We start from the raw sequence: 27381 nt of genomic DNA, 5'->3' as shown, positions 1-27381 counted from the left end.
GTTAAGATATGAGATAAGCTTATCTCATTCAGCCTTCATAAGAAGCCTATGAAGTAAGTACCATTTACAGGAGAGGAAATTGAAACTTGAAGAGGTCAAGTAACTTGCCCAAGATTACATCTCTAGTAGGCCTAAGAAGCAGGATTTGAACCCAGGCAGCCTGATTCCAGGGCTCACAGTTTTGATGAGCACACCATACTTCCTGACCTACAAAGGGTAAAATACAATAAACATTCATTACAATTGGTCCATTATAAATTATTCTTGAGCTCCGGTAAATGGCAGTTTCTAAGACTGAGTGGGCCTGGTGCAGTGGCTCACACCTCTAATCCCAGCACTTTGGGATGCCCATCCAGAAGGATCACTTTAGCTGAGGATTTCAAAACCAGCCCGGGTGACATAGTGAGACTCTATCTCCACCAAAAAATACAAAAATGAGCCAGATGTGGTGGCATGTGATTCTGCCACTGCTTCCATTATTTACAAAATAAACCCTTATCACAGTTGAGATTCTACAGAATACAAGCCTGAAAAATTCTTTCAATCACATTGAAGCCTGTGGTCTCAGCTACTTGGGAAGCTGAGGTGAGAAGATGGCTTGAGCCCGGGAGGTCGAGGCTGAAGTGAACCATGATTGTGCCACTGCACTCTAGCCTAGGTGACAGGCAAGACCACATCTCAAAAAAAAAAAATTAAATGAATCAAGTTGTCAGTTTTGTTTTATTTTTTAATTAAGGATACTTTGAGACCTATAGAGGTATTAGTTGCTATCATAAGCCTTCTAATAGTAGAGTGTTTTAAACTATTTAAGGATGTTGGGGAAACTAATTACACACGTAACTGTCTCTCCTTTGCAATTAAGTCTTTTTATGAAAATATTTTAATATAAATTTTTTATACTTTGCTGTTTTAATTAGTATATGATTTTTTCCAACAGAAAGAAACTTCATGTGGAAAGAAATCTTCAAAAGTACTAACTAAAGACTAAAGGTCTGTTTTTTTAAACTTTACTTTTCTCCTTTTAGACGCCAGAAATAGTTTCCTCATAAAGCTGACTTCCTTTCTGGAAATGATTTTTGTTTCTAAATATGTTGAGAATCCATTCTTTTCATTTTCTCTTTCTCTCTCTCTCTCTCTTTCTCCCTCTCTCTCTCTCTCCCTCCACCCCCCTACTGCCTCTCTCTCTCTCTCTCTCTCTCTCTCTCTCTCTCCTTTTGCTTTCTTGGTAGTAGTTGAGAGGAAGGAGGGCAGGCGCAGGACAGAGAGAAGAGGGAAAACAGAAAAAGAATCGTGTGCCACTATGTCTGAATATATCTTCTACTTGTAGATAATTACATCCAAGTTGCCCTTTTGCCTTTTTATTTCCGTTTTCGGACACCTTTTTTTTTTATCATCCAGCCAACTGGGATAGACAAAGCACTGCTGGTGCCCTGAACGACAGAACTCTGGTAGGGGGCTGGCTGTAAATTGACGTGGCATGGAAATTCTCTAAGTTGTAGCAGCTTGCATGTTTCTCTTAAGATCAAGCCCAGCCTCCTGGAGCTGTAGCTTAATCATGGGTTCAATGACTTTACAGAAAAATGGATAGAAAAATTCTTCAACTCCTTTCTTTGGACCCAGATGGTTTTTTTTGTTTGTTTGTTTTTGTTTTTTGTTTTTTTGGTTATCTATGGTTTAGCTGAAAACAAAATCAAAGCAGTTAAGTCTGTAACTTTCTTTTTGCAGCTTAAACAACAGAATTTGCTGCTCTCCCTCCCCTTTCCTGCAATTTAATTCCTTACAGATTTTGCCATGGGGTGCGGACTTAGAAAGCTAGAAGACCCTGATGATAGCAGCCCTGGAAAAATATTTTCTACCCTGAAGAGACCGCAAGTGGAAACAAAGACAGAATTTGCTTACGAATATGTATTGCTGGATTTTACTCTACAAGGTACTTTTTGCTTCTATTTTGTTTGTTAAATGTTTCAGAGATGAGACTAGTAGTAATTTTTTAAGTGTTGACTTATAAATTTTTAAACTGTTCTTCATAATGAGATTGCATATTCAAACAATAATGCTTCACTTCTTAATTATACTTTGTAAGATTTTTGTTTTGTTGATTGCTTCGTGTTTTGGTAACATGGCTCATATATACCTTCTAAAATTAGGGAAATTGCTTGGAAATACTTCTTTCATTTTTAAATCAAATACTTATTTATAGAAGGATTTATGAAAAATGCTTGATTTCCAGGACAAATAGCTATATAGCCTTAGTGACAGTTTGTATTTTGAAAAAGATTTGAAAATCACAAGAAGGTATTACATAGGAAATATTACTTGCATCATATCGTGGAAGAGTTTTTGCTAAGACAATTCTGAGGCTTCCAATTGTGTTAGACTCTGTGATTATGGTAGTCATTTGATATTTTTGACCAAACTAAACTATAAGTTTTGAAAATGTAGTTAAAAAAAAAAAAAGATAGCCTTCTGTAAGACACTTCCTTTGCTCAGTGCCCTGTCCCTAACAGAGAAACTCTCTGTTCCAGAAAGTTGGAAACACAAATAAACAAGCCCAGATGGCAGCTCTGTGGAAGGAATCGAGGTGGCTCGATTTCACAAATACTTTGCCTCATTTCTTTTGGAAACTTTAGAGTACTGTACAACTGCATAGACAAAGCAGCTTTTAAAAAAAGCTATATCTTTAATTATGAGGTAGTAAAAATGAAATTTAGAGTGCTTTGCTTGCTGTTAAAGTTATCAGATATTAGTAAAGTTCTTATTATAGTTATATTTTTAATTCTAATGAGCCACACATTTTATCAATTCACAAAGTTTATACTGAATTATCATGTTAAATATTATCTCAATTTTTTTCCAAATTTTTTGTTTACAGACTTTTTTTTTTTTTTTTTTTTTTTTTGCTTTGCTCTAGAAACAGTGCATCTTTGTGCAAGAAGCAAGAGCAGCCCATTTTTCTTTGTCAAAAATTAAGCCGGCCAGCAAACAAACTCCCTTCCAGGGACATACACAAAATCTGTACATAGACTTTTAACATGTTCATATCCTATTTTTGTTTAAAGCTAAGGCTACCAAAAGAAAAAAATTAATATTCTTAATTTCTTAATTTTCTTTTAAATTATGAATGTTAAAAATGGGTTAAGATAATAGCGATTATCAGAGAAGTAACCAAACAACCGTTTGAATTTTTTCTATACTTTTTCAAAAACCTTCATTTGAGAAAATATTTGTAATGTGGTGCTATGTTCACACCATTGATTTTCCTTGTCAATTTTTTTTTAGGACTCATTTCTGTAAATCCATAGGAGACAGACACATACTCTCCCTAACCTTGAAACACTGTCTATTCATGAATTTAGGTCAGAACCATTTTGATCTGTACTTTGGGATTCTCTGCACAATCCATCGTAGGATCACAGGGTTTAAAGTAACTTGAAAAGTTTTTCTGATTCATTTCCTTCCAACAATGTTAACATCTCAAACAAATTTGTATAAATGCAGTCATCCTTGAATCAGAAAGATCTGCAGCTTTATTCAAAAGTCATTTGGGTTTTGTTATTCTCAGAAGCCCTTCTCTCTGTGAAAGGAGTATAATTTCTACCTTCCACTCTAGGTGCTTAGAAGAGATAACAGAGTATTACACTGTAAAAGTTTAAGTATGGGCAGAGTGTGCAAACGTTAACACATAAAGCAGGCACATACTTTAAAGCTGCACCTGGATCCTATTTGGTACAGGCGCCTAGTCTCCTGGTGCCCCATTGCTCTCCAATTTTTCCACATGTTTTTGTTTTAGTTTTTTCTTTGTTTCTGCCTTCCCCATTGCCTTTGCTTCAGAAGCCAGGACTCAGCATCAGCCCAGCTCCACAAACTACCTACCAGGTCATAGATTCCCTGCTGCTCTTCTGTTGTCTCTGACCTCCGGCTGCCACTCCAGTGTATATAGGAGTGGGTCATGGGTGGGTTAAAACATGCCAGCCTCCTGTTTGGCACTGGTAATTCTGTCCTGGGTTGCTGGGAGGAGTCTTGAATAGTGGCACCTCCTGCCTGTCAGAGGCCACCATGGAATGAGCAACCTTTCAGGAAATAAAATGGCCTGGTGACAGCTGTGTGTGCTCATGATGAGCCTGTCTCTTATATTATTTTCCTCTGTTTTTTCCAAATAGAGGCCATGGCACAGAAAGTAGATCCAGTGGGGGCAGGAGGAGGAGACCCTCTGAAAATCTACAGTGCCCTGTCCTGCATTATGGTGGTTATAACTTTCTTGAACAACTTATTTATTTTCCATTCAATTATATATCACTTTCAAAGCTCCACCCAGAAAACAAAACAACTTACACCTCCCATTCTCTCCTTATCTCTCTGCCTCTGTCTCTCTCCCTCTCCCTTCCCCACACTTTTTCTTTCTGGCCTTTGAATCATTATTTACATCTCTATAGGAGAAATCATAGCATAGACTTGAAGCATACAAAACTCTGGAGTCATAGTTTTGGGGTCCTGAATCTAGGCTGAAAACTGTGGCAAATTTGTAAATGTTGCTCTATCTCAGTTTCCTCATCTATAAAATGGGTATTCTCATGGTGCTGACATCACAGAGTTGTTTTAAGGATCAAAGGAGCTAATATAAGATGATCTACTTGGAAAGGTATCTGGCACTTAGTAAGCACTTGATAAAAGTTAACTGTTATGATCCTTCCTCTGAGAATACCCTCTGTCTCCACATTCCTCCTTTAAACCCAGCTCCTGCAGGATGCTTTTTGACCAACCTATTGAGGTCATTAAAATAATTCCTGCATTTCTCCTCTGATACATAATCATCAAGTATTGGTTACTTATATGTTCTCTTCAAAGGTTCATACACATTTTTCTTATTCTGGCCATAAAATTATGAGTTTGTGCAACTACAACTCTACAAACGTGTTTGGAGTAGTTCCTGATTGCACTGCTATGCTGGGTATCTTAGGTACTATAAAAGAAATAAAACACATAGCCCCTTCTTTCAAGAAATTTAAAGTTTCATCTAGGTAGGCTGAATTTTTCTGGAACTTTATGCCAAGTCTACCAACTGTACTAATGAGGTTTCAGTAAAATGTTTATGATATGTTTTCTGGATTATTGTATAGTAATGATTTCTTTCACTGTATTATGATAAAGTAACAATTCATTATTCCTGCTTATTAGTGAGAATTCGAAATAGTCTAGAGATTTCTTATAGTATTTTCATTTATATGTGTTTATGAGAGCATATGATGTATGTATATGAGTATGTTATAGGGTTTCTTAACAAAAAGTTAAAATAACTCTACAAGTGATCCAAAAGGATTAATTTACCTCCTTGTATAATTCCAGGAAACAATCTGAATAATAGTAGCCTTAAGAATTTTTACAGCATTTATAGCTTTATGAGTAAAAAGAGGTTCTACAATACTAAAACCCAACAGAAAACTGGATGGTAGCTTCCTTATCTGAATTTCTGGTAGAATTACACAAAATATGAGTGAAATTTTGCTAGCCTCTAGCTTGCTTCATTATTATTAGAACAAGAAATTCGATTTGTCTTTCATCATCACCATTAACAGGAATAGATATATATTACATATGTACTCCGTAAAAAATGATGATTAGCATTGGAAATATAAAAAAGAATAAGACAGTTTCTGCCCTCAGATATTTTGTATTCAACTTGGTCAAACTGGACAAGGTCATGAACTCATCAAGGTTAGGAATTATGTCATGTCCATCTTTGTACACCCTGTGTCCAGCATGATGTTTGGAATATGAGTGATGGTCAATATTCTTTGTTGAATGAGTGAATGAACAAAAAATTACAATACAAGGTACATGTGGAGGAAATAGTGTGCTACAACAAGTATCGGAAAAAGGAGAAATCAATTTTGAGTAGGATCAGTTGGAACTAGAGTTAGGACTTTAACTGACCCTTGAAGAAAGTGGCTTAAACAGAAAAAGATTAAGAGATTGGAGTAAGTTCAAGGGCTAGTGAACAGAGCAGTGAGCTAAAGGAGGTTTTCTAGGGAGGAAGCAGAAAGTAAGATTCTAAACTGATGGGATATGGTAAGGTTCTGGCTTAGCTAGGGAGTTAAGACCTAATTCTATGGAAGATAAATGGCGGTAAAGGCTTTTTGAACAAGTAGTTGATAGGTGCAGAAGAGTGTTTTAAGAAGATTCATGTGGAATTGCAGTGAGAAGGGATGGAGGCAAGAAGTCAAGGCTAATGATGATGAGGGCCTGTGGGTGAAGGGCAGTAACAGGCATAGGATACAAGGGGTAGATATGACAGATGTTATGAAGGAGGAACTTAGCCTGTGACTGGCTGGATTTGAAGGGACAGAAAGAATGAGGAATCCAGGATGACTTCCCAGTTTTGAGCCTGAGTGGCTATGGAAATAATGAGTCCTCTTACAGAAGGAGGGGCACCCCAAAGGGAGTCTGTCTGTGGTCAAAGGGCAATTTCATTGCAGTCATGTTGCATTTGAGGTGGCAGTGGAAGATCTTAGTAGAGGCAGTTATAGATGCACAGCTGACTGTGAAAATTTCAAGAAGGAATTGAAATAGATTTTTTTTTTGAGACAGGGTCTCACTCTGTCACTCAGGCTGAAGTGCAGTGACTCAGTCACAGCTCACTGTAGACATGACTTCCCAAGCTCAAGCAATCCTCCTGCCTCAGCTGCTGGAGTAGCTGAGTACTGGCGTGCTGCTCACCTCTGGCTGTGTGGCCCTGTTTGTGACAGGCCACAGACCAGTACCAGTCTACACATGTGCCACCATGCCTGGCTTACTTTTTAATTTTTTGTAGAGATGGAGGTCTTGCTATGTTGCCCAGACTGGTCTCAAACGCCAGTGTGGGTAAATTGTTAGAATCATTGAGGAAAAAAATTGTTTGGCATTATCTACTTAGCTAAAGATATACCCAACAGAAATGAGTGTGCATGTGCACCATGAGGCACTACAAGAATGTTCATAGAAGTGTTGTTTGTAATAGCCCAAAGGTGTAAACAACCCAGAACTCCAAGAAAACAAAAGAATGGAAAAATAAATTGTGGTATACTCACACAATACTGCAGAAATCAGCAAATATCCTTAAAGGGTTGGATGATATTATGAGGTCTCTGTCACAACTATTCAACTCTCTTGCTGTAGCACTAAAGCAGCCATAGACAATATATAACAAAACAGACCACAGGCCACAGTTCGCCAACTCTTACCACACTGCAGTGAAAACAGAGGAACTGCAATTACACAAGATGAATTCCACAAGCATAATATTGAGTGAAGACAGACACACAAGTCCATGCTATATGCTTCCCTTTATATGCTCAAACGGAAGTATAGTGTTTAGGGCTGCATTCTGGGAAGTAAACTAAGAAGAAAGGCAAAAAAAGTCATTATCATAAAAATCAAGGTATTACAGAGGGGACAGGAGCATTGTGATTGGAAAGGGTAAAGGCTTCTGAAGTGCTGGCTATTTTCTAATTTTTGAATGGACAGTGGTTACCCTAGTGCAGGGGTCCCCAACCCCCAGGCTGCAGACTGGTACTGGTCTGTGGCCTGTCACATACAGGGCCACACAGCCAGAGGTGAGCAGCACGCCAGTGAGCATTACCGCCTAATTAGCAACGGCATTAGATTCTCATAGGTTCTCATAGGAGCATGTATTATGAACTGCGCGTGCAAGGCATCTAGGTTGCAAACTTCTTATGAGAATCTAACTAATGCCTGATGATCTGAAGTGGAACAGTTTCATCTGAAACCATCCACTCCCCATCCACATCTGTAGAAAAACTGCCTTCAATGAAACCAGTCCCTGGTGCCAAAAAGGTTGGGGCCGCTGCCCTAGTGTTGGTAGTTTTAAGCATGTTTTGTGTCTTTTTCTTTTGTATGTTACATTTCCACTCACCCCAACCCCAAAAGAAGTTGAAAAAAAAAAAAGGCTGAATAGGAAGTGAGTAGGGATAAGGCAAACATGGCTGAAAGACAAGATATACAAATACTCAGAAGGGAGAGAAAACTATGTGGTCTGTCTGGAAACTGAAAATTAAACAGAATGGTAGGAATGTAGCATATTCAGGAGATAGCAGTGAAACATAAGACTTCAGGAGTTTGGTCATAATTTGGTCCTTCATATATCTGCCTATAATCATGAAATACATAGTTCAGTAGAGTTTTATTGTATTTTAAAACTGCAGTTAGGAAGAAGCAAAACAGTGAGTAGATAATCACACATTGAGTAGATCATCCAAGAGAGAACACTGGAATTCCACAGAAAAGTGACAAGAAATACCTAAAACAAGGAAGGAGAAGGAAGTGAGGCAGCCTGTTCGGTTGGAATCAGCTGAGGCCTGAGAGAGACTCCCCAGTATGGGGAAAGGTTAAGTGAGAGACCCTCAGTACTTCACCTTCCCACTGTGGACCCCTGCAATTCTAACCATGGGAGAGTTCCTCAATCCTTGAGGGCCCTGAAACTAACATAGGGAGCTGCCAAGAGATTGTGCCACAGGACTGTCCCAGGGAGGAAGGGCATACTGGGCCCCAAACACTCCCCGAGACTTAGGCAGCTACAGCGAGGCACCATTTTAGAGCCCCATCCCTAATAGACTGAGTACTGTCCTAGATCTAGTGATGCTAGGACTGAGCCACAAGAGAAATGTGGACTGTTGCCCTATGACTGAGGCACAAGCGACTGCATGCAGGCTACTGCAGCCAGGCCTGAGGTACAACCAAGGTGCAGGCTACTGCCAGGTGCAGGTACATGCCTCTGGGCTGAGGCATCAATGACCACAGGCTACCACGCCCAGGGCTGAAGTGCTACCAGGGCATAGGCTATCACAGCAGAGGCCGAGGCACAAGCATCACATATGTCCCCCACCTATCTAGGCTGCCACCACTGAAGGCAGCACCTCCCTCCCCAGTGGCAGGACAGTAGCATGGTCACTGCTGCCCCCAACCTGAGCATTCCACTGGTGGCCTGGGGAACATCCCACTCCTGCCTACCATGACTGTTGCCTGCACAGGCTACCAGAGGACTGAGGACAGCCCCTCTAGCCTAGCTTCACTCCCCTCAACATGCCAGAGCACACAGCCCAGAGGTCAGGGGTTTGCTCAGCTAAGTTCACCACCATTGCTACCTGAACCCTCCTTCCAGAGACCTACCCACCTGGCTGCTACCACCATAGCTGGCACCTATCTACATGTACCCACCTGCAGGCCTAGAGACTGGCCTACTCAGCCCACCACAGACACTGCCAACACCAGGGTGCACTGCTTGCAACCCAAAAGTTGTCCCATCACTGTCACTGCAATCACCCATGCCACACTGGCTCTCCAGGGGGCCAAGGACCCTCCTACCCACCCAGCCCACTGCTACCACTACTGGCAAAACTAAGTTACCTAGAAGTCCAAGAATTGGCCCACCTGGACCTGCTAACACCAGTGCCAACATGTACCTCACTGGGTCCCAAAGACAGCCATGCTCAACCCACTGCTGCCACCACTGGGGCCCAAAGACTGGCCTACCTGGCATCCCAGTTCCCAAGAAAACCTCACCACAGCATCCACTAATAACCATACCCTAAGCCTCCATGGAAATCACAGCTACAACTGATGTTGTTTACAGCCAAATAAGTCATGCAGAGACTACACTACTCCATGCATCCAGAATCAAAGCCAAAGCATCCTACCCAACCTAAACCATAGATACATCCTCAGGAAAAACATTTTCCACAAAAGCAAATTCAAAAAATTGGAAGAAGTGGCTGTTACACCAGATGTATAGATATCAACAGATGAATGCAGGACACATGAAAGTACAAGAAAATGTGACACCTCCAACTGCAATAATCCTCAGGCAACAGATCACAAACCAAAAGAAATTCATGAAATTCCAGAAAGAGAATTCAAATTATTAACTCTAAAGAAGCCCAGTGAAATACAAGAGAATTCTGAAAAATAATACAAATAAATCAGAAAAACAATTCAGGATATGAATGACAAATTTACCAGAGAGATAGATATAAAAATAAACCCAGCCAGGCGCCATGGCTCATGTCTGTAATCCCAACACTTTGGGAGGCTGAGGCAGGCAGATCACTTGAGGTCAGGAGTTTGAGACCAGCCTGGCCAACATGGTGAAACCTCGTCTCTACTGGAAAAAATAAAATAAAATTAGCTGGACATGGTGGCACATGCCTGTAATCCCAGCTACTCAGGAGGCTGAGAAAGGAGAGTCACTTGAACCCAGGAAGCAGTGAGCTGAGTGCCACTGCACTCCAGCCTGGTAGCCTGGACAAGTGAGACCTTGCCTCAAAAAATAAAAATAAAAATGAACCAAACAGAAATTTTGGAACTGAAGAATTCATTGAATTAAATACAAAATATAGTCAAGAGCTTCAACAATAGACTAGAACAAGTGGTAGAAAGAATCTCAGAACTTGAAGACAAGTCTTCTGAAATAAACCAGTCAGACAAAAGTAAAGAAAAAAAAGAATTTCAAAGGATGAACAAAGTCTTCATGACATATGGAACACCATGAAGTTACCAAATACTCAAATTATTGGAATCCCAGAAGGCAAAACAAGAATGAAAGGGTTAGAAGACCTATTTAATGAAAAAATAGGTGAAAACTTCCCAAGATTTAGACATTCAGATATGGGAGACTCTGAGATCCCCAAACACATACGGTGCAAAAAGATCTTCTCCACAGCACATTATAGTCAAACTGTCTAATGTTAAAGACAAAGAGAGAATTCTAAAAACAGCAAGAGAAAAGTATCTAGTCCCCTATAAAAGAACCCCCATCAGACTAACAGCAGATTTCTCAGCAGAAACTTTACAGGCCAGGAGAGAATGGAATGACATGTTCAAAGTGCTCAAAGAAAAATACTGCCAGCCAAGGATACTACATCCAGCAAAATTAGCCTCATAAATGGAGAAATAGGGCTGGGCACAGTGGCTCATGCCTGTAATCCCAACACTTTGGGAGGCTGAGGCACTTAAGGTCAGGAGTTCAAGACCAGCCTGGCCAACATGGTGAAGCCCTGTTTCTACTAAAAATACAAAAATTAGCTGAGGATGGTGGCAAACACCTGTAGTCCCCACTACTCAGGAGGCTGAGGCAAGAGAAACGCTTGAAGCTGGGAGGCAGAGGTTGCAGTGAGCCAAGATCACACCACTGCACTCCAGCCTGGGTGACAAAGTGAGACTCCGTTCAAAAAAAAAAAAAAAAAAAGAAGAAGAAGAAGAAACAAAGTCTTTCCCAGACAAGCAACAGCTGAGGAAATTCGCAACCACTAGCCCAGCCCTACAAGAAATGTTCAAGGGAGTTCTAAACCTGGACAATGAAAGGACAACATTTACCATCATGAAAATACACAAAAGTATAAAACACATTGGTAAAGTAAACACATAAATGAGGAAGAGAAAGGACTCAAATGGCACCACTACAGAAAACCACCAAGCTACAATGATAAACAGGAAGAGCAAAACAAAGGAACAAAGAATATACAGAAAACAATTAACAATATGCTAGGAACAAAAACTCACTTATCAGTAATAACCTTGAATGTAAGTAGATTAAATTCTCCACTTAAAACATATATACTGGCTGAATGGAATTAAAAATATGATCCAATTACATGCTGCCTATAAGAAATGCACTTTACCTATACAGACACATACAGACTGAAAGTAAAGGGATAGAAAATGATATTCCATGTAAATGGAAACCAGAAGTAAACAGGTATAGCTATACCTATATCAGCTAAAACAGTCAAAACAGTAAGTCAAAAACAGTAAAAAAAAAAAAAAAAAGACAAGGTACATAATGATAAAGGACTCAATCCAGCAAGAGGATATAACAATTCTAAACATATATGCACCCAACACTGGAGCACCCAGATTCATAAAGCAAATATTGTTAGATCTAAAGAGAGAGATAGACTTCAATGTGAGATTAGTAGAATACTTCAACCCACTTTCAGCATCAGACAGATCATCCAGACAGTAAATAACAAAGAAACATTGGATTTATTTATTATAAACCAATAGATTTTAATTTTGAGCAGTTTTAGTTTTACATAAAAATTGAACAGAAAGTATAGAAGGTTCCCTCATATCTCTTCACTGCTCCCCTCACCACCATTTCCCTGATTAGTAACTTTTAAAATAATGTCAATTTTTATTTTAGATTCAGGAGGTACATGTGCAGTTGTGTTACATGGGATATTGCATGATGCTGAGGTTTGGGGTTCAACTGATCCTGTCACCCAGGTAGTGAGCATAGTGCCCAATAGTTAATTTCTCAATCTTTGCCCCACTCCCTCTCTCTAGTAGTCCCAGTGTCTATTGTTGCCATCTTTGTGTCCACGAGTACCCAATGAAACACTGGATTTAAACTGGACGTTAGACCACATGGACCTAACAGACATTTACAGAACATTTATCCAACAACTTCAGATTACACATTCTTATTAGCACATGGAACATTCTCTAGAATAAATCACATATTAGGCCAGAAAATGAGTCTCAACAAAAATTTTTTTCTGAGATAAGTTCTCACTCTGTCGCCCAGGCTGGAGTACAGTGGCACAATCATGGATCACTGCAACTTTGACCTCCCAGGCTCAAGTGATCCTCCCACCTCAGCTTCCCAAGTAGCCGGGACCACAACCATGTACCACCACACCCAGTTAATTTTTTTTTTTTGTAACTTTTGTAGAGCTAGGGGTCTCACTCTGTTGCCCAGGCTGGTCTCAAACTCCTGGGACAAGCAATCCTCCTGCCTCAGCCTCTAAATTGCTGAGAGTACAGGCATAAGCCACTGAACCTAGCCAACTAATTTTTTTTTTTTTTTTGAGATAGGGTCTCCCTTTGTCTTCCAGGCTGGAGTACAGTGGTACAATCATGAATCACTGCAACATCAACTTCCCAGGCTCAAACAATCCTCCCACCTGAGCCTCCTGAGTAACTGGGACTACAGGCACACACCACCACATCTGGCTGATTTTTGTATTTTTTGTAGAGACTGGGTTTTGCCATGTTGCCCAGGCTGGTCTTGAACTCCTGACCTCAAGCAATCTGCCCACCTCAGCCTCCCAAAGTGGTGATATTACAGTCATGAGCCACCATACCCAGCCACAACTTTTTTTAAAAATGGAATCATATCAAATATCTTCTCAGACCACAATGGAATAAAACTAGAAATCAATATCAAGAAGAACTTTGTAAACTATACAAATAAATAAAAATTAAACAGCATACTCCTGAATGACTATTGGGTCAATGAAGAAATTAAGAAGGAAACTTAAAAATGTCTTTATATTAATGAAGATGAAAATATAAAATATAAAAAACTGTGGGATACAACAAAAGTGATACTAAGAGAGTAGTATATGGCAATAAATGCCTACATCAAAAAGTAGAAAGATTTCAAATAAACAGTCTAAGAATGTACCCGAAAGAACTAGAAAAGCAAAACAAACCAAACCCAAAATTAGTAAAAGGAAAAAAATAATAAAGAGTAGAACTAAACAAAATACAGACAAAAACAATACAAAGGATCAATAAAACAAAAAGCAGCTTCTTCAAAAAGATAAACAAAATTAATAAACTGCTAGCTAGACTAACCAAGAAAAGACCCAAATCAGAAATGAAAAAGGAGACATTACAACTGATACCACAGAAATACAAAAGATCATTACAGACTATTATGAACAACTATACACTAACAAACTGTAAAACCTAGAGGAAATAGATAAATTCCTGCACACATACAACCTACCAAAATTGCATCAGGAAGAAACAGAAAATCTTAACAGATCAGTAATGAATAGCAAGATTAAATCAGTAATGAAAAGTCTCCCAACAAAGAAACTGGACAGATTCACTACCACAGAACTGGACAGATTCATTACCACATTCTACCAAACATACAAAGATGATCTAATACCAATCCTCCTCAAGCCATTTCAAAAAATTGAAGAGGAGAGAATTCTCCCTAATTCATTCTGTAAGGCCAACACAATAAAAAAAGAAAACTACAGGACAATATCCCTGATGAATATAGATGCAAAAATGCTCAACAAAATACTAGCAAACCAAACTCAATAGCACATCAAAAAGATAATACACCATGATCAAATGGAATTTATGCCAGTGATGCAAACATGGTTTAATTTATGCAAATCAATAAACATGACACGTCACATCAACAGAATGAAGGACAAAAAACATATGATTATCTCAATAGATGCAGAAAAAACATTTAATAAAATTCAACATCCCTTCTTGACAAAAACTCTCAACAAACTAGGCATAGAAGGAACATACCACAAAATAATCAAGGCCATATATGACAAACACACAACTACAAGAAAACTACAAAACACTGAGGAAATAAATTGAAGGGGGCCAGGTGCAGTGGCTCATATCTATAATCCCAGCACTTTGGGATGCCATGGGATGATCGCTTGACTCAAGGAGTTTGAGACCAGCCTGGGCAACATAGTGAGAACCCATCTCTAGAAAAATTTTATATTTTTATAAAAACATTTTAAAGAAAGAAATGGAAGAGGACACCAAACAAATGAAAAGACATCTCATGCTCATGGATTGGAAGAATTAATACTGTTAAAATACTGCCCAAGGCAATCTACAGATTCAATTCAATCCCTATCAAAATACCAATGTCATTTTCACAGAAATAGAAAAAAAAATACCAGAATTTTTATGGAACCACAAAAAAGTCAGAATAGCCAAAAAAATTTTTAGGAAAAAAAGAACAAAGCTGGAAGCATCACACTACCTGACTTCAAAATATATTACAAGGCTATAGTAGCCAAACAGCATGGTATTGGTATAGGCCAATGGAACAGAATACAGAACCCAGAAATAAATTTGCACATTTACTGCCAACTGATTTTCAACAAAAGCATCAAGAGCATACACTGGGGAAAGGACATCCTCTTCAATAAATGGATATCCATATGCAGAATAATGAAACCGGACCACTATCCATCTGTCACCATTACAAAAATCAACTCAAAATGGACTAAAGACTTAAACATAAGACCCAAAACTATAAAACTACTAGATAAAAATGTATGAAAAACACTTCAGGACATTGGCCTATGAAAGATTTTATGGCTAAGAACTCAAAAGCACAGACACCTAAAATAAAAATAGACAAATAGGATTATACTAAACTGAAAAGCTTCACAGCAAAGGAAGCAATCAACAGAATGAAGAGAAAACTTACAGAATAAGAGAAAATATTTGCAAATTATTCATCCAACAAGGGACTAATATCCAGAATATACACAAGGAACTCAAACACCTCAACAATTTTTAAAAATCATGTTAAAAAGTGGGCAAATGACAAGAATAGACAATTCTCAAGAGAAGACATACAAATGGCCAACAGGTATATGAAAGAATGCTGAATATCACTAACCACCAGGGAAATGCAAATGAAAAACCACAATGAGATGTTATCTTACCCCAGTTAGAATGGCTGTTACTACAAAGACAAAAAGAGATCCTGTGAAGATGAGGATGTAGAGAAAAGGGAACTCTTATACACCGTTGGTGGGAATGTAAATTAGTACAACCACTACGGAAAACAGTGTAGAGATTTCTCAAAAAACTAAAAATAGAACTACTATATGATCCAGCAATTCCGCTACTAGATATCTATCCAAAGGAAAAGAAATCAGTATATCAAAGGGATACTTGCACTCACCTGTTTATCACAGCACTATTCACAAAAGCAAAGGTATGGAGTCAACCTAAGTGTACACCAACAGAAGAATGGATAAAGAAGATGATACATATGTACATGGTGTAATACTATTCAGCCATAAAAAAGAATGAAATCCCAGCCTGGGCACCATTGTGAGACCTCATCTCTACAAACAAAAATATATATATATTATATATATATTTAAAAACTACCAAAACATGGTAGCATGCACCTGTAGTTCCGACTACTCTGGAAGCTGAGGTGGAAGGATAACTTGAGCCTTGAAGGCGGAGGTTGCTGTGAGCCTTGATTGCGCCACTGCACTCCAGCCTGGGCAACAGAGCTGGAGTCTTGTCTCAAAAAAAAAAAAAAAAAGAAATGAAATGAAATCACATCATTTGCAGAAACATGGATGGAGCTGGAGGACATTATGTTAAGTGAAATAATCCTGGCACAGAAATACAAATATGGCATGTTCTCACTCATATACGGGTGCTTAAAAAGTTGATCTCATACAGGTAGAGAGTTAAATGATGGTGATCAAAGGCTGGGAAGGATGAGTGTGTGTGAGCAGGGGATAAAGAAATGTAGATTATCCAGTACAAACATACAATTAGATAAAAAATATAAGTTATCTTGTTCAACAGTGGAGTAAAGTGACTCTAATTAACAACAATATATTGTATATTTTAAAATAGCAATAAGAGAGGACTTGAAATTGTTCCTAACACATAGAAATAATAAATACTCGGCCAGGCGCAGTGGCTTACACCTGTAATCCCAGCATTTTGGGAGGCCAAGGCTGGCAGATCACTTCAGGCCAGGAGTTCGAGACCAGCCTGGTCAACATGGGGAAACCCCATCTCTACTAAAAATACAAAAATTAGCCAGGCGTGGTGGTGGCGCATGCCTGTAATCCCAGCTACTCGGGTGACTAAGACACGAGAATCACTTGAACCTGGAAGGCACCACTGCATCTTGCTGTCTGGGCAACACAGTAAGACTGCCTCAAAAAAAAAAAAAAAAGAAAAAGAAAAAAGAAATGATAAATACTCAAAGTAATGAATACCTCAAATACCCTGACTTCATTATTACACATTCTATGATTGTAACAAAATATCACATGTACTTCATAAATATGTAAGATACTATGAATCAATTTTTAAAACTGCAGTTATATTACTTCAGTTAATACATAATTGAGTGACTACAAGGATGGAAGCTTTCATGGAAAACATAAACAATAATAATTCAGATGTTATTTATATAGTAGTTTATATTTCTAAGTTACTGAAAACATTTTGATAAGTAACATAAATTAGATACTCCTAATATCCATACATTAAATTGCTTAACAATTTATTATGGTTTAAAAGCTTTAACCCAGCTCATGTCGGAATTTTATTTTCACAAATTCTGAATTAATATGATCCAGATCAATGAAGTTTTGCTTCTCTGTAGGCACTAGAGCACACTGGCTCTGGACTCACTCTGTCTGGGTTCAATCACAGCCTCACCACTTACTAGCAATTTGGGCCAGTTACCCAGTCCCTTTCTTTCTTCCTGAGTTTCCTCATCTGAAAATAGTGATAATACTTACCTTATAGGATTTTTGTAAAGATTAATTAAGAATTGGCATGTAAAACACTTCACATATTGGCTGGCACAAAATATGCACTTGTTATGTTACTTACTATTTTTTACTATAATTGCTAGATAAAATATGGAGATTGACAGTCTATTCCCTTTTGAAAATGTAGACTTGCTAGTGTTTATACGTAGCATTTTTTTTTTTTTTTTTTGAGGCAGAGTTTTTCTCTTTTTGCCCAGGCTGGAGTGCAATGGCGTGATCTCAGCTCACTGCAGCATCCGCCTCCCTGGTTCAAGCAATTCTCCTGCCTCAGCCTCCAAAGTAGCTGGGATTACAGGCACATGCCACCAGGCCAGGTTTATTTTGTATTTTTAGCAGAGACAGGGTTTTACCATGTTGGCCAAAATAGTCTTGATCTCCTGACCTGCAGTAATCCACGTGCCTCAGCCTCTCAAAGTGCTGGGATTACAGGCATGAGCCACCACACCCAGCCTGTACATTGTATTTTTATCTGAGGAAATAATTTTTTTTTTTTTTTTTTTTTTTTGAGATGGAGTGTTGCTCTGTTGCCAGGCTGGAGTGCAGCAGCACAGTTTCGGCTTACTGCAACCTTTGCCTCCTGGTGCCTCCCAAGTAGCTGGGCCTACAGGAGTGCACCACCATGCCGGGCTAATTTTTGTATTTTTAGTAGAGACGGGGTTTCACCATGTTGGCCAGGATGGTCTTGATCTCCTGACCACCTGATCCACCTGCCTCAGCCTCCCAAAGTGCTGGGATTACAGGTGTGAGCCATCACGCCCAGCCCTAATATTTCATAAGTATTTCAAAAATACACACCAATCATCAGAGGTAAATTGGTGGAAAGAACATATGTATGTCTTGGACTATTTTCATAGTTACATCACCAGAGCAAAACTTTTAGCATTGAACAAAGTCTTAGCTTTAATATATGACTTTATATTAAAGTCATAGTATATGACTTTTTCTATTTTTAAATTTGATCTTTGTCTATGAAGCTTTTAAGCAAAAGAGCATAAAAAGTCTTTGATGTTTTATTTTAGAAACTATAAGAATAAATGAAAAATGTTACTTAACCTTCACCATGTTTTAATTTTAATAATAACATTCACTTTGCACAGTTTTCAAAGTAATTGCAAAATGCTTTCTTTCATGAGTTCCTCATGATAGCCTTGCAAGATATATAAAGCTCTTACAAAAAATGTAGCATCAGTTTAGCAGTAACCAACCACACTCATTAAAGCTGTAAACAACCCCATTTGTTTCTTCCCCCAAAGAACTGAGAAAGAACTGCTGGTGGTTGGGGAGCTAAGAAGAGAAGAAGGCTTGCAGCTACTGCTAACCACCTGTGCTGTTCAAATTCTAGCCAAACTACCATTACCTCTCCCTTAATTTCCTCTGTTTAAAAAGTAATAGGGGCCAGGCACAGTGGTTCATGCCTATAATCCCAGAACTTTGGAAAGTCTAGGAAGGAGGATAGCCTGAGTCCAGGAGTTCAAGACCAGCCTGGGCAACATGGAGAGACTCCACCTCTGCCAAAAAAAATAATAATAATACAAAATATTAGCATGGTGTCGTGGCATGCAACTGTGGTCCCAGCTACTCAGGAGCCTGAGTTGGGAGGATCACCTGAGTCCAGGAGGTGGAGACTGCAGTGAGTCAAGATGGCGCCATTGCAGTCCAGCCTGGGCAGCAGAGAAAGACACTGTCTCGAAAAAAAAAAAAAAAAAACCAACTACGTGCATGCTTTGGGGTCACACATCCTTCATAAGTAAGGTTTATGAAGACCAGGCATTGGAAGGAAGTCAAATCCAAGTCCTTAAAGGATACTCTTTTTTTTTTCTAAAAAATATATATTTTTTAAAAATAGTCTTAGACAAGGTAGCATGAGGGGGAAAAAAAAAAACATAATAGAGGCACTGATATTACTGCCCCAGCATAAGGACACAAATCAAAGACTTGGCCTCAAACACTGAACCTATCGTGGAAACATAATTATTCACTCTGGTGAGCACTAATGAAAATTCCTCACTCTATAGGCACAGCTCTCCCCTTCTTCACATCTCTAAACTGAAGCAGGTTCCTAACAGCCCTCCAATCCCCTTTCTGCATGGTTTTAAACATAATTAAGAACCAGGGGAATTACATGAAAGAAAGTTCTCAACAAAATTCCCACATTTATTGCTCCTCTTCTTGCTCCTGGGTTTACCTTCCTTGAATGATGATGGCATGTTTACAGCAACTCCCAGTGTTTACATTACAATTCCCAATGTTTACACTCCTTTTGTTTACATCAGGTCCCAATAATGAGGACAACTTTCTTATAGAGTGAACCTCAGTCCCCTATTACCATCAGTCTCCCATCCCTACAAATGAGGAAAATTAGAAAAATGTTTAAATAACATAATGTTTAAAACCATGCGTAAATGAGATTGGAGGGCTGTTAGGAACCTGCTTCAGTTTAGAGATGTGAAGAAGGGGAGAGCTGTGCCTATAGAGTGAGGAATTTTCATCAGCGCTCACCAGAGTGAATAATTATGTTTCCACGATAGGTTCAGTGTTTGAGGCCAAGTCTAGGAAAACTAGATCACTTTTTCTGTATCCTAGAAGGTTGAACACTGTCTCAAATGGTCTAGGTGGCCTGACCTGGATCAGGGCAAGCTCTGGTCTACACAATCCCTGGGGTGACCCAGGGCAGAAGTTACAAACTAATGAGACTCAGGCTGTATTTAGCCTTCAGACAGGTCTCCTTTGGGGTAGACAGTATTAAATATTTTAATTGTCACTTTTTTTTAACTGGGAAATATTATATAAGAATTGGATTTAGGGGTTTTCTTAAAAATTAGAAGATCCTTGGCCAGGAATAGTAGCTCATGCCTGTAACCCCAGCCTTTTGGGAGGCCGAGGCAGGAAGATCACTTTAGGCCAGGAGTTCAGTACCAGCCTGGCCAAATAGCAAGACCCCATCTCTACCAAAAAATATATATATTTTTTATTTTTTTAACTGAGAAGATCCAGTGACCTGGGCCCACAATTCCACATGGCAGCACTGGGCCCAGGGATGGTGCACTCTTTGGATGAGGCTTTGAGTGTTCTCCAAGTCCTACAGCCTCCTCCTGTGTAGCTCCTTTCTTTGTTTTATCAGCCTAGTACCTGTGAGGCATTTGAGTCAAGGACTCTATGTAGTAGATCAGTTTGAGCTAGAGACCACTGATCTTAGATCTAGGGACTCCTGATCTAAGTCTCAGTTAGAGACCCAAGATCTAGAGCATGAGTTCAAGATTTCTGCTCTAGAGAGTGAGTTAGAGACCTCTAATCCAGACTTCTGTAGTTTGGGAACCAGGCCATGTTTTTGGAATATATTCAAATCCCTACCATGATCTTCCCAGAGATTTTTTAAACCAACAATGACTTATCTCTAAGGGCAACTTCATTTGAAACTATCTTCTCAGAGCTGGACCATCAACAAATGGGCAAATCACCGATGTCTATTTGAGTGTTTACTTTGCACCAGGCCCTGGGCTCATGTTTTACAGTTATTTTCACAATAACTCTATGAAGTTAATACTATTCTTTATTCTTGTTTCAGAAAGGAAAGGTAACTTGTTCTAGATCATATGCTTAGTAAATGACATAATCAGGATTCAAACCCAGGTGAATTGCTTCCAGAGCCTAATGCTCTTAAAGAGAATAGTGTACTGCCTCTCTTTCTACAGAAGAAGACCTCATTACAAAGCAACCAATGGTTGTAGAGCACTTACTATGTGCCAGACACTCCTAGGAACAAAGATTAATTTATTAGTCCTCCTAACAACTTTATAAGGAGGATTCTGATTATTCTCATTTTGCAGATGAGGAAACTAAGGCACACGGAAGGGAAATACCTTACTAGGTGTGGCAGAGCTAGGATTTGGATCCCAGAAGTCTGGTGCTAGAGTCTATGGCCTAAACCACTGCTCCATGAGTACCCTGGAGCTCTGCTTGTGAAATATATTAATAGTACGCCCAAGTTTTCATTCAGTGGGTCTTTTAATAAGTATTTTTAGGTACTTAAACCGTAATGTCATCTCTGTGCTGGGTGCTACAGTTTTATCAAAAGACATTGACCTCCAGATAGGAGAACATGCACACTTGGAACAGTTGAATATTAGTGTAAAGCAGTGGGCCCAAAACAAATATGATTTTTTTTTTTTTTTGAGACGGAGTCTCACTCTGTTGCCAGGCTGGAGTGCAGTGGTGTAGTATCGGCTCACTGCAACCTCCACCTCCCAGGTTTGAGTGATTCTCCTGCCTCAGCCTTCCGAGTAGCTGGGACTACAGGCACACACCACCATGCCTGGCTAATTTTTGTATTTTTAGTAGAGACAGGGTTTCACCTTGTTGGCCAGGATGGTCTCGATCTCTTGACCTCGTGATCTGCCCGCTTCGGCCTCCCAAAGTGCTGGGATTACAGGCGTGAGCCACCGAGCCCAGCCCCACTATCTTTACATAAGCTTATGTTCAAATATGTTTATTAGCACTGATGTACAATATTTGTTCTCCCTTTCTAACTTTTCTGGATTTCTCAGTTTGTAATTCCTCCTGAAACTTTTATGTGTGTGTGTGTGTGTGTTTCTTGCATTAACATTTCTACTATGGTGAGACTCAAGACAATATCCTTACTTTATTGAGAGTGCAAGAAGATGTGGATTAGACCAGAAAAGCAGAACTTATTCCAATGATGCAAAGTTTTTCTGACATCACCAGAGACGAGGTATTTCTTGGGAACACATTCTGCACCTAAACAGGAACCTCTTTAAGCATCAATTTTATTCTATTATAGCTATCTTCTTGGTGATTATTTTAACGTTATATAATTCTGCTTTTAAAAACTGTGTTCTGAAACAACAGAATGAAAGGGGGATAACTTCATTATTGTTATTGGTTTAAACTAATGACGTGTGTAAAGCCCTTTAAGTGGCCCTAGACTAATGTTTGTATAGTTTTTTGTTTTTGTTTTTTGTTTTTTGTTTTTTGTTTTGAGACAGAGTCTTGCTCTGTGGCCCAGGCTGGAGTGCAGTTGCCCCATCTTGGCTCACTGCAACCTCCGTCTCCTGAGTTCAAGCAATTCTCATATCTCAGCCTCCAGAGTAAGTGGGATTACAGGCATGCACCACCACTCCAGGCTAATTTTGTATTTTTAGTAGAGATGGCGTTTCACCATGCTGGCCAGGCTGGTCTCGAACTCCTGACCTCAAGTGATCCTCCCACCGTGGCATCCCAAAGTGCTGGGATTACAGGTGTGAGCCACCATGCCCAGCCTATATTTGTATAGTTATTTTATCCAGTTTTGTAATTCACTTTATTCCCTCTGGTGTCATCTGTCTCTTTTGCTATTATCATTGTGTCCTTGCTACTTCTAACCCAGTGGGTCTCCAAGCCTCCACCAAAAGACTCGGCACTGGACAAGAGATACTCTTAGGCTGTATACAAAGACACAGAATTAAACATTGGATCACTTAAACAGAAAAGTATGCCCTTTTCCATCTCATTTGAGCCTTCCCATCAGTTTGGAATTAATATGTCTTTAACACTCCTCTAATGGCTAATTTTTCTCCTTTTTTGTTTTTGGTTTTTTTGTTTGTTTTAAGACAGAGGCTCACTTTATTGCCCAGGCTGGAGTGCAGTGGTGTGATCATGGCTTACTCAAGAAATTGCAGCCTCAAACTCCTGGGCTTAAGCGATCCTCCCACCTCAGCCCCCAAGTAGCTGGGACTTACAGGCATGTGCCACCATGCTCAGCTAATTTTTACATTTTCTGTAGAGACAGAGTCTCATTATAGCCCAGGTTCATCTCAAACTCCTGGCCTCAAGTGATCTGCCCACCTCGGCCTCCCAAAGTGATGGAATTGCAGACATGAGCCACCATGCCCAGCCTAATTTTCCTTTGCCAGGCCTGTGGCTCAGTCTTTGGCAAATAACATTATCTAGCTAGAATGTAGTAAGTTTTCTTTTCATTGTATTTATTTGTATGACAGCTTTCTACTTAAGATAAATGATTCAGGTTTTATGGCTATATGAGTGATATAAATTCTTTTTGAAATAAATTTATTTTGCTTAAAAATTAAAATTAGAAGAAAATGTTAAGGATATGACCAAAATTGTGAAAGTGTACTCAGACAACTAAAGTTTGGGAAACACCACCCCAGTTCAATGAGCAGTTGGTTGAGAGAGTTGTTAAGGGAAGGCGGCTCCATGCCTTTCTTATGGAAAAAGTGGGTGGACTTTTTGAGAACTTTTTTTGGTAAATTGAGGTTATTTCTACTGTTCTGTTATTGCAAAAGTAATTGCTTTGCCATTGAAAGCAATGGCAAATACCATAATTATTTTTGCACCAACCTAATAGATTTTTGAAGTTGCTAGCAGTCTGCTTTCTAGTAAAGTTGAACAAAAATCTCTTTCACCTCTATTGTTTTAGCCTTTTTTTTTTTTTTTTTACTAACCAGATAGATATTTTTTAATGAGCACGTCAGAGTCTCACTCTGCCCTGCCACATGCAGTTTGGGAGAGTATTCCCATGTGTAACTGAGTCTTCCATTGCTTAGTCAGTGTTCTACCTGCCAGCCTCTTCTGTGTGACAGCCCTTCAGATATATCCATATGGTGCCCTGTTCCTCACATATGATTTTGCACAGAGTTGAAAGACACCCGTCAGGGTCTCCAGACCCCTCATTATCCTGAGCACTTTCTTTTGAATGTACTCCAGCTTGTTACTGAATGTCTCTAATTTCACCCCTAAATTGAAAACAGTTTACTTATCCAATTCAACAGATATTAATTGAACATCTGTCTGCTAGGCAATACTCTAAGTATAGAGTGGCACTGAACAAAGCATGAACATCTCTGCCCTCGCAGAGCTTTCATCCTGCCCTTGTGGGGGAAGCAGATATTAATAATATAATTAGGTAAATAGTATATTCTGGTTATTATTATTTGGATAGTTATTAATGCTAAAGCAAGGAATATACTAATGAGATAGTCTGCTCAATAAAGAATTTAGTGAGCCTCCTGCCTTTGGAGGTAGTTTTTTTCCAGATAGCCAAAGATCACATTAGATTAACTCCTGGCTTATAATTAGTTTGCAGTCAGCTACAGACCACAGGACTTCCCCTTCCCCCTTCAGTGAAAATATATTAAATCAGAATTCTGTCACTCTGTGTTTTGAACTTAGACTTTATCCCTGTTAGATTTTTTTGTTTGGGGGACCTTTGTACCACCCCAACCAAGAGCTCTTCAAATCTTCATTCTCTTAGCTAATATATACACCATCACTTCTTTGCTATTTAATTAACTCTAAGACACCATTGATTATAAAACAAACTATTATTTTATGTACCATTAAGAAAGAAAAATACACCAATTAAACTATAACTATTTTCTTAAAAGTAATTTTAGTTTTTACCCATGGCAAAAGCTCTTTTAGACGTTTTAAACATAAGTATTTCATTATATATCTCTCTTACATACATAAGAAAAGGAAATTAAGTGAAATGAAGATATTTCTAAAAGTTCCTCACACTTAAAACCTGACTCTCTTCTGAATCACTTTTAGAACTTTGAGCCCTCATTTCCCCATTTTTCCACATAATCTTCCTATGAGCAGTCAACAGTATTGGTAATGCTGAGCAAGTGCTAGGGTTTTCTTCCAAGTAGCTGACACCCATTCTGCTAAGTTTGAGACTGGGACTTTCCTCATATTGCCAGAGGTTACCAATGGAAAGTTTTCAAGCAGCCACCTGAACTCACATTCTTTTCTTAAGTGATCCTTGAACAGTTTGTTGACTGAAACCTCAAGCACTCTGGGTTGTCCAGCCATGCCACATGGAAAAACAATCAACTTTGCACAGGTATTGATAAGTACATCATAATTACCACCTGGCCTACAGTATTGAAAGATACCAGGAGGATTTCCAAGACCTATTATTGGGTTTAATTTTATAATTTATAAAGACACACCTTCACAAAAATGAAATGCTCACCTCTACTCATATTTGTAATCAACCACAAGCTATGGACTTTTGTGTTTCACTTTAGTCATGTAAATGTTATTTTTTAAATAAGCCTTAAAATTCCTTACACCATCATTAATTTTTAGGTTTTCATTTTGCAATCTACGTTGCTGGATAATCAAGTAAAACTGCTGGGAAAGTATCAAAGTTCTTTATTTTTCTTGCATCATTTTTGAGTAAGAAAGCATATGCCTTTTTAACCAATAAAATAGATGCCATTGTACTTTTTAAAAATTGTTGACTTAAACATAAGAAATAAACCTATAAAACTCCTAGAAGAAAACAAAAGAAAAGCTTCATGACACTGTACTTGGCAATGATTTCTTTCTTTTTTTTGTTTTGTTTTGTTTTTGTTTTTGTTTTTGTTTTTGTTTGAGATGGAGTTTCATTCTTACCACCCAGGCTGGAATGCAGTGACATGATAGCTCACTGCAACCTCCGCCTCCCAGGTTCAAGCGATTCTCCTGCCTCAGCCTCCCAAGTAGCTGGGATTACAGGCATCCACCACCATGCCTGGCTAATTTTTGTATTTTTAGTAGAGAAAGAGTTTCACCATGTTGGCCAGGCTGGTCTCAAACTCCTGACCTCAGGTGATCCACCCACTTCGGCCATTGAAAGTGCTGGGATTACAGGCGTGAGCCACTGCGCCTGGCCTGACAATCATTTCTTGGATATGACACCAAAACACAGGCAACAAAAGTAAAAATAGATAAATGGGACTATATCAAACTTAAAAGCTTTGGAGCATCAAAGGACACAGTCAACAGAGTGAAAAGTCAATATGTGGAATGGGAGAAAATAATTTCAAATCATATATCTGATAAAGGGTTAATATCCAGAATATATAAATAACTCCTACAACTCAACAACAAAGAAACAACCCAATTTTTAAATGAGCAAAGGGTTTGAACAGACAATTCTCCAAATGGCCAATAAGATGTGAAAAGATTCTCAATATCACTAATAATTAGGGGAATACAAATGAAAACCACAGTAAGTTATCACCTTATACCTGTTAGAATAGCTACTATCCAAAAAACAAATGTTAGTGAGGATGCGGACAATTAGAACCCTTGTGCACTGTTGGTGGGAATGTAAAATAGTTCAGCCACCATAGAAAACAATATGGAGTTTCCTCAAAAACTTATAAATAGAATTACCATATGATCCAGCAATCCCACTTCTGGGCATATATTTAAAATAATCAAAAGCAGGATCTCAAAGATATATTTACACACCCATATTAATAGCAACATTATTCACAATAGTCAAGAGGTGGAAACAACCCACATGTTCATAGACAGCTGGATAAACAAAATGTGGTATACATATTCAATGGAATATTATTCAATCTTAAAAAGGAAGGAAATCTTGTAACGTGCTACAGCGTGGATGAACCTTGAGGACATTACACTAAGTGAAATAAGCCAGTCACAAAAAGGCCTACAGTGTTGTAAAGACATGAGGAGGGTTCCCAAGCCAAGGCACATCTCTTATTCTTAGATTGAATTTTACAATTTACAAAGACACACTTTCACAAAAATGAAGTGCTCACCTCTACTCATATTTTTAAAGTTATCAACCACAATCTATGGACTTTTGTGTCCAAGTGATTTTGTGTCAATATGATTCCTCTTATATGAGGTATCTAATGTAGTCAAATTCATAGCAAAAGAAAGTGGAATGATGGCTACCAGGGTCTGAGGACAGGAAGTAATGGGGAGTTGTTTAATGGGTATAGGGTTTTATTTTTTCAAGCTGAAAAAGTTCTGGAGATTTGTTTCACAATAATGCGTGTATACTAAACACTACTGAACTGTACACTAAAAAATGGTTAAAATGGCAAATTTTTGTTTTTACAGTTTTTATACATTTTAATATATATCTTTTTATTGTAGTAAGACATACATGACATGAAATTTACCATTTTAACTATCAGTAAGTGTACAGTTCAGTGACATTAAGTACATTCATATTGTT

General features: G+C 38.7%; 1 protein-coding gene across 1 annotated transcript in view; it reads left to right on the top strand.

The window, feature by feature from the left end:
- Nucleotides 1-1217: 1217 nt before the first annotated feature.
- The window catches only part of RFTN2 (raftlin family member 2), a 102911-nt gene continuing 76747 nt past the window's right edge, over nucleotides 1218-27381 (top strand). The window contains exon 1 of the mRNA XM_003253895.4: nucleotides 1218-1930. Within this exon, the coding sequence (XP_003253943.1) occupies nucleotides 1792-1930 (139 nt within the window). The 5' untranslated portion in view covers nucleotides 1218-1791. The remainder of the gene's footprint in view (nucleotides 1931-27381) is intronic.

Source organism: Nomascus leucogenys, chromosome 22a (assembly GCF_006542625.1).
Source record: "Nomascus leucogenys isolate Asia chromosome 22a, Asia_NLE_v1, whole genome shotgun sequence".
In the NCBI taxonomy this organism is placed as follows: domain Eukaryota; kingdom Metazoa; phylum Chordata; class Mammalia; order Primates; family Hylobatidae; genus Nomascus; species Nomascus leucogenys.
The sequence above is the reverse complement of the archived record's forward strand: the minus strand, read 5'-3'. Positions and strand labels throughout refer to the sequence as shown.